The sequence below is a fragment of the Pseudophryne corroboree genome, chromosome 6, assembly GCF_028390025.1.
Source record: "Pseudophryne corroboree isolate aPseCor3 chromosome 6, aPseCor3.hap2, whole genome shotgun sequence".
Lineage (NCBI taxonomy): Eukaryota > Metazoa > Chordata > Amphibia > Anura > Myobatrachidae > Pseudophryne > Pseudophryne corroboree.
Window position 1 is genome coordinate 302,994,673 of NC_086449.1, and position 14,209 is coordinate 303,008,881.

Here is a 14,209-nt window from a genome sequence, read left to right on the forward strand (position 1 = left end):
GTAGACGTGAGTGAAAGTGGGGTAACAGGAAAGGAGGGGAAAGTATACAGAGAGATGGAGGGGAGACAGAGGAGGGGAGGGAGAAGGAGGTGTAGGAGACTAGGGAGGAAGGATAAAGACACATGATTAGGTAGACACTGAATGATGTGGGGAGTATAAGAAAGCCTTGACATAGTGTTTAGTAGGTAAATAGGTTGAGGGAAAGTGGAAGTAGGAGTGGAGGCTGTAAGGAATTCAGAGTTGAAGAATTGCAGAAATGCAGATTAAAAAAGCAGTGTCGGCTCAATGGGTGTAGATTTAGTATGAAATGAATCAGAAGTGTAGATAAAGTGGGTGTTGAGATGTATTTGGACCGTATGTAATGAAAAGATTATGAGGTTTAAGAAGCACTGGTGGTTCTGTAAGATTTTTTAGGTGTTTGTAGGTATACTATACTGACAGTGGCGTAACTAGAAATTTTTCTCCCCCAAGCCAAAAAATCCTTCGGCGCCCCCCCCCCCCCCCCATACACCCCGTAATTGCCTGCGGCGCGCGCTGGCAAAAAGGGTGTGTGGCTTTGTCGAAATGGGCGTGGCTTTGCGTGGAGGGCGTGGCATTGCAGGAAAAGACTACCTTATACCCCAGTTTTGCAACCTGCACGCCCAGACGTTGGCCACCACAGGAAAGAAAAATAATCCTGATTCATGCCCCTTACATTATTTGTCATTTTTCCTCCTTATAGTAATGCCCAGTATACATTATTCCACATACTGCAATGGCCCTTAGACATTATTCCACACACAATCAGTGATCGCGCTGAGCCAAAAAAAAAGTGGGTCCCTTCACTTTTAAAAATTGGGGTCCTACCGGTCTTTTTCTGGGTCCCATCGGAATGAAGGTTCTTATTAATTTTAATCTTGTTTGGACACTACAAAAGTGTTGCAAGATGGGGGGGATGGGGTGACAATGCTGCTGGGCTGTGTAGCATGCAGGACACCCTGCACCAGAGCTGTAACTAGACATTTTGGTGCCCTTAGGCAGAAAGTGAATTGGTGTTAGACCACTTAGACCACAAAGAACAGGTAGTGCGCGTCGTAGGCGCGCCGCAAAATTTTAGGGGCGTGGCTTCATAGGGAAGGGGCGTGGCCATATAATAGTGTCAATTCACATTACACCACACAGTAGTGGCGCTTATACACATTGCACCAGGTAGAACCTCCTATGCACACTGATCCAGGTAGATCACGTCATACACTTTGCTCCAGGTACAGCACGTCATACACTTTGCACCAGGTACAGCACGTCATACACTTTGCACCAGGTACAGCACGTCATACACTTTGCACCAGGTAGAGCACGTTATCATACACATTGCCGCTAGGTAGAGCACATTATCATACACAGTGCGCCAGGTAGAACACGTTATACACACTGCGCCAGGTAGAGCACGTTATCATACACATTGCGCCAGGTAGAGCATGTTATCATACACATTGCCGCTAGGTAGAGCAAGTTATCATACACATTGCATCAGGTAGAGCATGTTATCATACACATTGCCGCTAGGTAGAGCAAGTTATCATACACATTGCCGCTAGGTAGAGCAAGTTATCATACACATTGCGTCAGGTAGAACACGTTATTATACACATTGCGCCTGGTAGAGCACGTTATTATACACAATGCGCCTGGTAGAGCACGTTATCAGCCACATTGCGCCAGGTGGAACACATTATTATACACAATGCGCCTGGTAGAGCACATTATCATACACATTGCGCCAGGTAGAACACGTTATTATACGCAATGCGCCTGGTAGAGCACGTTATAATACACATTGCACTAGGTAGAGCACGTTATCATACACATTGCGCCAGGTAGAACACGTTATCATACACATTGCGCCAGGTAGAACACGTTATCATACACATTGCGCCAGGTAGAGCACGTTATCATACACATTGCGCCAGGTAGAACACGTTATTATACACAATGCGCCTGGTAGAGCACGTTATAATACACATTGCACTAGGTAGAACACGTTATTATACACAATGCGCCTGGTAGAGCACGTTATTATACACATTGCACTAGGTAGAGCACGTTATCATACACATTGCGCCTGGTAGAGCACGTTATCATACACATTGCGCCAGGTAGAGCACGTTATCATACACATTGCGCCAGGTAGAACACGTTATTATACACATTGCGCCAGGTAGAACACGTTATTATACACATTGCGCCAGGTAGAACACGTTATTATACACAATGCGCCTGGTAGAGCACTGAGGCACATTGCAGTAACCACTCACTTATCACCTCCAGTTGCACGAAGGGGCCGTTTGACACAAGTGGTTCCGCCCCCAGCAGCAACTCACTGACACTCACCATTTTTTCTGACAGCACAGTGCAGTGAGTGCACTGGCACAAGTAGCCAGCCTGCGCCTGTAGTAGCCGCAGCCTGGAGGAGCTCTATGTGAAATCGCAAGCAGAGGCTGTTCTCTGGCAAGGAGGAGCTCGTCCAATCGCTTCCCCTGACGGGCTGGCCACTGCTAAATATACCGATAATCAGTTCCAACTGTGTCAAAGTAGTGGAGCCCCAGGTGCAATGGGAAAGTCAGTGTCACTGCACAGTTGTACTGATATACTGGTATATTTAGCAGTGGCCAGCCCGTCAGGGGAAGCGATCGGAGGAGCTCCTTCTTGCCAGCCTCTGCTTGCGATTTCACAGATAGCTCCTTCATGCTGCGGCGCCGGCTGGCTACTTGTGCCCTCTGAGCGGCCTCACATTGCACACACGGAGCTTGCAGCCCCCGGACATCCCGCATCTGCACCAGCTACTCCAGGTGAAGCGGGGCGATGCAGCACTGTCTACTGCTTACCTACAGCGGGAGCTGCGCAGCCCGGACGGCTCCTGCTGGAAGGTAGTTGTCGGGTCTCGGTGGGGCGTTGAGCGGGTCCCGGGTAGGGGGGTGGCGGCGGGCAGATCCGGAGCTGTACTCCCAGTCGCAGAGGAGGGTGCTGGCGGCAGAGCGGCAGTGGAGCCGGATGAGCGGGGCCAGTCTGTCAGCCCTGCAGCACAGATTCATGTACTGGCGGGGAGCAGGATTCAAAGCGGGAGATGCTGCAGGCTGTGATTGGATGGAGACTACAGGAGGTGATTGGCCGAGGAAACAGCCAGTCACCTCCTGCATTCCGCTGACAGGCTTAACACATGCAAACACATATTCAGATGAGCGCGTCCTGTGGGACCCGCTCATCTTCTAAATGTGAGTCCCGCGCGGCTGTTTCTGGGTAAAATACGCGCCATAGCGCGTTTTTGCGATCACTGACAATAATGCACATGACACAATATGCACACACCGTAATGCCCCCTACACATTATGCCACACACCGTAATGCCCCTGACACATTATGCCACACACCGTAATGCCTGTGACACATTATGACAGGAATCGCAATGCCAGTTATACATTATGCTACACACTGCAATGCCCCTGATACATTATAGCACACACAATGTCTGTGACACAGTATGACACACACCACAATGATCCTGAGACATTATACCACATACCACAATGCCCGTGATATAGTATACAACACACCGTAATGCCTGATACATTATGACACACACCGCAATGTCCGTGATACATTATGCCACACACCGTAATGCCCATTACACATTAAGTTCTACAGTAAGGCTTCCAATTACTTTTAAATTACCTCCTCGTTGCCAGGGGTTTCATGCTCTTGGTTCCATGCACGGTGCCAGGGGTTTTCATGCTCAGGGTGTCATGCTCGTTGCCAGGGGTTTCATGCACTGGGTGTCCTGCTCGTTGCTAGGGGGTAGTGCTTGTTGCTAGGGCCGTGCTCCCAGTGCCACATATGCTCCCAGTGCCAGATATTCCCCCACAGTGCCAGGTATATGCACCCAGTGCCAGATATTCCCCCACAGTGCCAGGTATATGCACCCAGTGCCAGATATTCCCCCACAGTGCCAGGTATATGCCCCCCCCCCAGTGCCAGATATTCCCCCACAGTGCCTGCTTCCCCCCCAGTGCCAGATATTCCCCCCCAGTGCCAGGTATATGCCCCCAGTGCCAGATATCCCCCCCTCCAGTGCCAGGTATATGCCCCCAGTGCCAGGTATATGACCCCCCAGTGCCAGATATTCCTCCCCCCCCCCAGTGCCAGGTATATGCCCCCAGTGCCAGATATTCCCCCACAGTGCCAGGCATATGCCCCCAGTGCCAGATATTCCCTCCCAGTGCCTGCTTCCCCCCCCAGTGCCAGGTATATGCCCCCCCAGTCACGGGTATATGTCCCCAGTGCCGGGTATATGCCCCCCCAGTGCCATGTATATTCCCCCAGTGCCAGGTATATGCCCCCCCAGTGCCAGGTATATGCCCCCAGTGCCAGGTATATGCCCCCCCAGTGCCAGATATTCTCCCAGTGCCAGATATTCCCCCCCAGTGCCAGGTATATGCCCCCAGTGCCAGGTATATGCCCCCAGTGCCAGGTACATGCCCCCCCAGTGCCAGTTATATGCCCCCAGTGCCAGGTATATGCCCCCAGTGCCAGATATTCCCCCCCAGTGCCTGCTTCCCCCCCAGTGCCAGGTATATGCCCCCAGTGCCGGGTATATGCCCCCCCAGTGCCAGGTATATGCCCCCAGTGCCGGGTATATGCCCCCCAGTGCCGGGTATATGCCCCCAGTGCCAGGTACATGCCCCCAGTGCCAGATATTCCCCCCTAGTGCCTGCTTCCCCCCCAGTGCCAGGTATATGCCTCCAGTGCCGGGTATATGCCCCCCCAGTGCCAGGTATATGCCCCCCCAGTGCCGGGTATATGCCCCCAGTGCCAGGTACATGCCCCCAGTGCCGGGTATATGCCCCCCCAGTGCCAGGTATATGCCCCCAGTGCCAGGTATATGCCCCCAGTGCCAGGTACATGCCCTCAGTGCCAGGTATATGCCCCCCCAGTGCCAGGTATATGTCCCCAGTGCCGGGTATATGCCCCAGTGCCTGCTCCTCCGGCCCCCCCTATGTGTTGGAGGGACACGAGCGCATCGCGCGTCTCTCCTGTGTCCCTCCTGGCTCTCCCCCAGCTGTCTAATAAAGGAAGTGCCGTTCGTGAGCCAATCAGAGCTCACGAACGGCACTTGCTTCCTTAGACCGGCCGGGGGAGAGCCAGGAGAGACGCGCGATGCGCTCGTGTCCCTCCAACACATGGGGGGGGGAGAGCCGGGGGAGCAGGCACCGCAGCAAAGAGGGAGAGGAGATCACAGATTGACATGCGGACGCTCGTCCGCATGTCAATCTGTTCTAAATCAGTGGCGCCCCCGCAGCCCCTCGCCCCCAAGCCACCGCGAGGACTGCGGGGGCAGTAGTTACGCCACTGTATACTGAGCTACCCCCTTCTCCATGTTTTGTATTGTCCACTCTCCCCACCATAGTGTTTGTTTTGTACTGTGCTTTCAATTCCCCCCACTACACACACAATTACACAAGTATGGTAACTTACAGTACCTCCTGCATGTTATCCTCCAGTCCTTACTGCCTCTGCGACTCCTCCCGTCATCTTCAACTGACACTTTGCAGATCTCTTTGTCGGTCATCCAAAATCCTGCCAATCTCTTTGCCAGATGATGATCTAAACAACCAGAATTTCTTGATCAGACATCCTATCTGTATAATTGTACTACTTCATTTTGTTGTGTACTTTCAATTTTATTAATTTGCAATGTATCTATTTTATTTACTTTTTTCATCTAAAACCAAGATCCTGTCTCATAGAGACCCAAGTCATCTGCTCCAGATTTTATCTTTCCTAGTGTAAGGACTATGGCCCTCATTCCCAGTTGTTCGCTCGCTAGCTGCTTTTAGCAGCCGTGCAAACGCTGAGCTGCCGCCCTCTGGGAGTGTATCTTAGCTTAGCAGAAGTGCGAACGAAAGGATCGCAGAGCGGCTACAAAATAATTTTGTGCAGCTTCAGAGTAGCTCCAGACATACTCCTATTTTGCGATCACTGCAGACTATTTAGTTCATGTTTTGACGTCACAAACATGCCTTGCGTTCGGCCAGCCACGCCTATGTTTCACCAGCCACGCCTGCATTTTTATCTGGCATGCCTGCATTTTTTCATTCCCTGAAAACGGTCAGTTGACATCCAGAAACACCCACTTCCTGTCAATCACTCTGTGGTCAGCAGAGCAACTGAAAAGCTTCGCTAGACCTTGTGTGAAACTACATTGTTCGTTGTACGAGTACGACGTGCATGCACATTGCACCGCATACGCATGCGCAGAACTGCCATTTTTTTGCTTGATCGCTGCGCTGCGAACGAAAGCAGCTAGCGATCAACTCGGAATGACCACCTATGTTAGTATCATACAATACCCACAGTGTGCAGGTTACAGTCATAATGCTAGAGCTACTGTAACTATCCTTTATATTACAAATGAAATTACATATATAAGGGACACTACTACTGTAGGCATTATGTGTATAAGGGACACAACTGCTGTGCGCATTATGTGTAAGGGCCACTACTACTGTGGACATTATTTGTATAATGGGTACTACTACTGTGGGCATTATGTGTAAGGTACACTACTACTGTGGGCATTATGTATAAGGGGCACTACTATGGGCATTGTTTATAAAGCATTATGTATAAAGGGCACTACTGTGTGCATTATGTATATATGGGGCACCACTACTGTGGGCATTATGGGCATAAGGGGCACTACTACTGTGGGCATTATGTGTATAGGGGCATTACTAATGTGGGCATTATGTGTATAAGCGGCACTACTACTGTGGGCATTATGCGTATCAGTGGCACTACTACTGTGGGCATTATTTGTATGGGGCATTACTACTGTGGGCATTATGTGTGTAATGGGCACTACTGTGTAGCATAATGTGACTAGGGGGCACTACTTTGACATAATATGAATAAGGGATACTGTGGCGTACTATGAATCAGGGGCACTACGTGCGGTGTAATGTGACTAAGATTGTGCTTTTGTATGTCGTAATTTAAATTGGAAGTACTATTGTGTGGCCATGCCCCCTCTTTGTGAGGCCACACCCCTTCTTCACGAAGCTCGCTGTCACTTTACAAATTATGCGAAGGCTCAAATTTATAGTTTGCAAGGGGACGCCAATCACCCTAGCACTGCCCCTACCCATCAAGCACCATCTGTATGTCCTATACCCCTTCTGCATGTTTTGTATTGTCTGCTCTCCTCCATCATACTGTAGTCTCTGTTTTGTACTGTGCTCTCAACACCCCCCACCACACACACAATTACACAAGTATGGTAACTTACCTCCTGCATGTTGTCCTCCAGTCCTTGCTGCCTCTGCGACCCTCCAGTCCTTGCTGCCTCTGCGACCCCTCCCGTCGTCTTCAACTGACACTTTGCAGATCTCTTTGCCGGTCACCCGACACTCTGCAAATCTCTTTGCCAGAACTTTGCCAGATGAGGAAAAAACACAAAAGACTATCCTTAAGCATAGTACTAGTTTAAGTACAATAGAAATAGAAGTACAATAAAATGTCCATAAGTCAACCACATTTCCAATTTTCCTTAAACCAAACATACTTTAAAATTTATCAATTTGCGATTTATCTATTCTATTTACTTTTTCATCCTAAAGCAAGATCCTGCCTCATAGGGACTATCTGCATCCCTGTATGTGTGCTTGTCCTCCATATTGCCATTTTTATTTCTGTAACGCTACATTTTTATTCCTAAATATGTCATTCCTTCCTGAGCTTCTCATAATTATGTGTCCTTGTACCTATATTCCCTGTTCTGTCTATCTTGTCTTGCCTTTCAGTGGACTATACTGCACTCTGTCTTCCTTACCCCCCTCCATCATACCCTGCTATGTAGGACTAACCTCCTCCTACCTGTCTTCCTGCATGGTAACTGGAAACCTCAGCAGCTGTAGATAGAATATTACAGGATGAAGCATTGTGATGTCACTGTCTAGTGATGTCACAGTAACCAGCAGCACAGCTACCAAGTTACAGCTATCTTACATATACATTTTATACATCAATTATAGCTGGATTTACATGAATTTCTAGTTTTAAAAAAATGACACTAGTGTAGAAAAATAAGTATTACATCAGGTACAATCCCCTCTGACACATTACGGCAGGTAGAATCCCCTCTGACACATTAAGGCAGGTAGAATCCCCTCTGACACATTACAGCATGTAGAATCCCCTCTGACACATTACGGCAGGTAGAATCCCCTCTGACACATTACGGCAAGTAGAATCCCCTCTGACACATTACGGCTGGTAGAATCCCCTCTGACACATTACGGCTGGTAGAATCCCCTCTGACACATTACGGCAGGTAGAATCCCCTCTGACACATTACAGCAGGTAGAATCCCCTCTGACACATTACGGTCCTGAACTGAGCGGCTCCTCAGCTATAACTCCCTTCAGCCTGTCACTGCAGGAACCGGGAGAGAAGGCTGATCTCAACTGCCACGGCCCATGGGCACTGCAGCACAGATCATTCTGCACAAGGGAGTCTCCCAGCGCAGCTGTAAGCACCTGCGGGTGGGGGATCAGGGGTCGCTCAGCTCAGTGTAACCATGATGGTGGTGGGGGGAATGGAGGACGGACATTAATTGCAGCTTCCCGTGCTGCTGCTCTATAAGCTCCGGCTTGGCTGGGAGAAGAGATGGAGATGATCGCGGCTCTGTGTTAGCAAGACGCGGGGGGCGGGAATTACTCGCGCCTCCTTCATCTGTACTGAAAGCTCCGGCTTTGGGTCAAGGGGAGGCGGAGCTGACAGTTACTCATCACCTGTCTAATATAGATTGTGCGACCGGCTGATTGCGCCCCAGGTCATCCTGCGCTGTGTGTGAGGCACACAGCGCACATACCAAGTTACGGCACTGGTGTATGTGTGTGTATATATATGTATATATATATCTCTATATCCAACTGTCCCGATTTTTGTGGGGCAGCACCGATCTTAGGGACTGTCCCAGTGTCCCACCCACGGGCCGCAGTGTCCCGCATGGGGGGGGGGGGGCAGTTGCGAGGCTCTTGTCAATTGCTCCTCTGCTGTAGAGCTGTGTGCTCAGCACTGACCCTACGGTGGGGGTGGGCTCACTAATTATCTTTCTGGCACAGGGCACCAAAATGTCTAGTTACGGCTCTGCAACAAAGCAGAATTGGTACCTATGCAGATCACGGATTTACTAAGATTCGTGTTTGCAAGCTTGCACCAAAAGCACAACACAATTCACTAAACCAATACACTTAAAAAAGCAGCGTGTTTGCTGCAAAGCCAGCATGGATCAGTGAGATATGTAAATTGACAGGAGCCGACTGGCTGGTGCGTTATCACCTTGCTCTTATCACTGCTTTATCACTTCTCCAAGCTTAATAAATCTGCCCCACAGTCTGTAAAATGGCAGTTAGAAGCTGATTGGCTGGTGCAAATTATCACTCACAGTGAAATGTATCACTCATCGGGGGTCATTCCGAGTTGTTCGCTCATTGCCGATTTTCGCTATATTGCGATTAGTCGCTTACTGCGCATGCGCAAGGTTCGCAGAGCGCATGCGCTTAGTTATTTTACACAAAAGTTAGGTATTTTACTCACGGCATAACGAGGATTTTTCTTCGTTCTGATGATCGTACTGTGATTGACAGGAAGTGGGTGTTTCTGGGCGGAAACTGGCCGTTTTCTGGGAGTGTGCGAAAAAACGCTGGCGTTTTTGGGAAAAACGCGGGAGTGTCTGAAGAAACGGGGGAGTGTCTGGGCGAACGCTGGGTGTGTTTGTGACGTCAAACCAGGAACGAAACGGACTGAACTGATCGCAATGGCTGAGTAAGTCTGGAGCTACTCAGAAACTGCTAAGAAATTTCTATTCGCAATTCTGCTAATCTTTCGTTCGCAATTCTGCTAAGCTAAGATACACTCCCAGAGGGCGGCGGCTTAGCGTGTGCAATGCTGCTAAAAGCAACTAGCGAGCGAACAACTCGGAATGAGGGCCATTGATAAATGAGCCCATAGGTACCACAGAATGGGTGCAATCAGTGTGGTACCTTGTTGAATAGCTGACCAATCAGGATTCATGTACATTTTTAGTATGCAAGTTTCATGTCGCATTCAGTAATAGAAGGATTCTACATTATGTATCTGAGTATTCTTCAGGAAATGGTAAGCAGGCCCTCACCAATGTGCTACATTGGAGGAGGAGAGCTTGACAATCTGCTCAAGGTTAATAAAAACCACATTCTTTTTGCATAAGCATGTATTTTTGTTTGAAAATATTGACATTTGTATTATACCAAAAATTAGACACCATTTTCCCTGTGTAAAGCTATTTTTTGTTTTGTGCAAATTCCTGTGAATCTGAATTGAGAGGTAAACAATTATCTGGTAATGACATATTGATGGGGCGTCCTCTTTTTTTTCTCTTAAATATATCTACTGTATACATAACTTCTCTTAATATGTCATCAGGGGCAGTTTAACAGAGGAGAGTGCCCCTGTGCAGGCTCCGTGCTGGCCTTCTCCTTTCTGGCAGTGTAGTAGACTCTGGGAGTATATTTACTAAAGTACAGGTTTACAAATGTGGAGGTGTTGCCCATAGCAACCAGGTTCTAAGCTACTATCTTCTAGAAGGTGTTAGACAGATCATAACTGGAATCTGATTGCTATGGGCAACATCCCTACTTTTGTAAACTTGCGCTTCAGTAAACATACCCCTGCAGCGCAGCACCAACGCGGGACTTCGGAGTGGTAAGTATAGTTATACGGGTGCAGGGTGCGCACTGTGGGCCACCCTGGACCCAGGGACCCATGTTGCATCACACACCCTGCATCCATTATAGATAAGCTAATGTATGTAATGTCACCCCCTAAAGGGGTATACAGGGAATGTAGTTGCTTTACCGGCGGTTGGAATCCCGGTGTTCAGGATACCGACGCCGGAATCCCAACTGCTTACAATACCGACAGCCGGAATGCCAGCAAACATGGGCTATTCCCACTCCTGGGATCCTCTGGGATGCTGACCTCTGGGATCCCAACCGTTGGCAGAGAATTCATGCTCTTTACACACAAAACTGTGTCTATTTTTTATTGGCCATTATATGAAAATAAACCGGCCTGATAAACTCCCTATATGCTTCCTCTAATTCTCCTCTTAGCAGCATATCTAAACTACAGATCTGTATGTAATTTGAAAATCTAATAACACTGACATTCAGATTTACTTCTGATGGAAAATGCAGTATCTCCTAGAGATTAGGACCACATCCAGACTGCTACTAAGAAAGAATTAGCAAGAGAAGATCTTAGATATCTTCAGTCCAGGCCGATGTTAAAATTTCTATGTCATGTTTCCCTTCCCACACGTAATGGACTCATTTGGAATCAAGATAATTACTGTATTCAATTAGCCTTCCAGAACTTAGTTTTTGTAGCATTATCAGCAGCAAGATAATGCCCTTCAGGGGTCTCACAGCACTGACCTTTCCATTTGAAGCTTTCCAGATAATGTTGTAACTAGAATATGTCATATTTTCTAGATAACATCTGTCCAGTTCTCTCTTGCTTGACTTCTTTATTAAATATAAATTTAATTGTGACATTATCTGTCCCATCTAGCAGCCTGCTTCAGAAGAGTATTTGTTGCCATAATGCATATTAAGCTAAGTAAATTATAATGTAACAACAAATTCACTTACGTTCATTATGTTTGTCATATAATATAATACTAGACAACAACAAGTAAAATAAAGAAAAACAACGGCAAAAGAGTGTGTGTTATAACATTTATTACAGCTGTATATTGTATTATATTGGATTTTCAAAGTTCAAGTGTGGAAACACATTGATTATTTGCTTTACAAAAGCAATGTGTGTCACTCTGCATAAAAAAATATTTTAATCTCACTAAATTGTACCTCTCAGCAACACCCATTACAGAAAATGACAAGGGAGACAGGAAATCTGTAGGTAATACATGGTAAATGAAGTGATTATACTGTAAGAATGATGTTATTCAGTCACATTTAACACATCATAGATTTCAAGACGGTTCTACTGTAGCTTGCATTATAGTGATGTATAATCATTGGCTGCCATTTTCTCACTATTTATGTTATATTTTTTAGTGCAGATGAAAGATTTGATGCTTCATTTCATACTAACGTGCTGGTGAACTCTTCGGGACATTGTCAGTATTTACCACCAGGTAAGATACCAGTTTATATTTTATGTATTATTTTCCACGTTTAATGGACCCGGCATATGCTGGGTAACCTCAGTCTCAGCCCCTACTCATCTCCACCACTCTGCTGTCCTCCTTCTCCTCAGTCCAGACCACCCACCTGCTCCCATACTTACTTATTTATCAGTATCAAAGTTATCTCCTGCTTTAGGCAAATTAACACAGTAGATCGCAGTCCTCATTATCCTTAATGGAGACTGTCATCCAGCTCAATTTTCCAGCTCCAAAATGGTTAGCATTTCTGAGCTTTGTCGCAATAGCAAACGGACCAGCCACTTTGTTGATATGAGGAGAACATTGCCGGAGAACATACAGAGGAGCATATGTACTAAGTGTTGACAAGTGATAAAGCGGAGACTGATAAAGTACCAGCCAGTCAGCTCCTAACTGCCATTTTACAGACTGTGGGGCAGATTTATTAAGCCTGGTGAAGTGATAAAGTGGAAGGTGATAACGCACCAGCCAGTCAGCTCCTAACTGTCATTTTTCAAACCCAGCCTGTAATATGGCAGTTAGGAGCTGATTGGCTGGTCAGTTATCACCTTCCACTTTATCACTTCACCAGGCTTAATAAATCTACCCCTAAGTTTGAAAAATTACAGGAGCTGGTTGGTTGTGGTTTAGCACTCTCCACTCTATAACTTTTTTGAAGGCTTAATACATATCCCCTAGCTGGCAGTTAGGTAATAGCTATAACTTTATGGTCTACCTCTTCGCTAAGACAGGCTTCCAAGGGTATTATGTTAAGTTACACTGAAAACTATTTCTTATCGCTGCAATATGGCGTGACAATAGATTATACTTTTTGGAGCCCAACTGCCACAGATATTAAATATACCCCTTTGTCTTTTACAACCTGGTCGATGAACAACCTGTACACGTGGCTGCTAGGAGGAGTTTGGAAGCTTTGCAGGTCACGTGTATACTGCCTGGGAGGTGTGCCTAGAATAATGGGAAGATACATACTCCACAATTGTTACAATCAGTAATCTGCCATCATTGTATGTGGAACGAGCAGTCATCTGCCATCATTTTGTATAGGTCAGTTCTGCAACTGTACTGCTTTGGATACTTCTAATTCTCTATGCCCCTGTTATGAGTCTCAGGCATCTAAAAGAAGCTTATGGGGAGATTTATCACATTTTGGAGAGAAAGGGGAGAGAGTTAGAGATATGGGGGCCCATAGCAAAATTTCCACAGGCCTCTCCATGCCTACACTATATAAAGGGCAGAAGCTAACCAGTGGTGGTGATGAGGGCAATTGCCCCCCCCCCAAAAAAAAAAAAACACAACCATAGAATATACACCAGTTTCAGTTAGGGGGTGAGCCGCAGCCAGCCACATATGGTCAGCTAAACTAAGCAACTTCTTGACTTCAACCAAGCCACTAGGCTGATTTGTTTGTGAATCAAAGATATATATATATATATATATATATATATATATTTATTTAGTGTTCACAAAAACATGCTATAGCGCGTATTTTACTCAGTTTTGATGACTGGGGACTCACATTTCCAAAATGGATGGGTCCCTGGGATACGCTCCGCTACAGCCAATCCCTAGCCTGCCAGATTGATTGATGGCTTTGTGACCCGACTGCAGGCTTTAAAAACAGGAGGCGGTGTAGCTCCGTGTTTCAGCGTGGCAGCACTGCTGTATTTGGTGAGTGTTTGTGTCTCCGTGACAGCGGGTAACCCAGAGGGGAGGGTGTAGCCGATGGAATTGGTGTGCCCTGTCAAAGTCGGAAAATATTGTAATACATATGCCTTGTACTAACCCCATGCACATGCCCGCTGCTTGTGCACTCAGTCCTCCGTTCGTGCACATATCCGCAATTTGCGTAGGATCGCTCCGGCGATCATGCGCGTGATATGGGTATTTACGGCGGAGTTTGTGAGTGCGTAGAGGGTTATTAGAACATTACATATTTAA

General features: G+C 47.1%; 1 protein-coding gene across 1 annotated transcript in view; it reads left to right on the top strand.

Annotated features, from left to right (window-relative positions):
• Positions 1 to 14,209, top strand: part of LOC134932109 (neuronal acetylcholine receptor subunit alpha-7) — a 575,925-nt gene that overhangs the window by 444,555 nt on the left and 117,161 nt on the right. Inside the window, exon 5 of the mRNA XM_063926192.1 lies at positions 12,159 to 12,238. Within this exon, the coding sequence (XP_063782262.1) occupies positions 12,159 to 12,238 (80 nt within the window). The remainder of the gene's footprint in view (positions 1 to 12,158; positions 12,239 to 14,209) is intronic.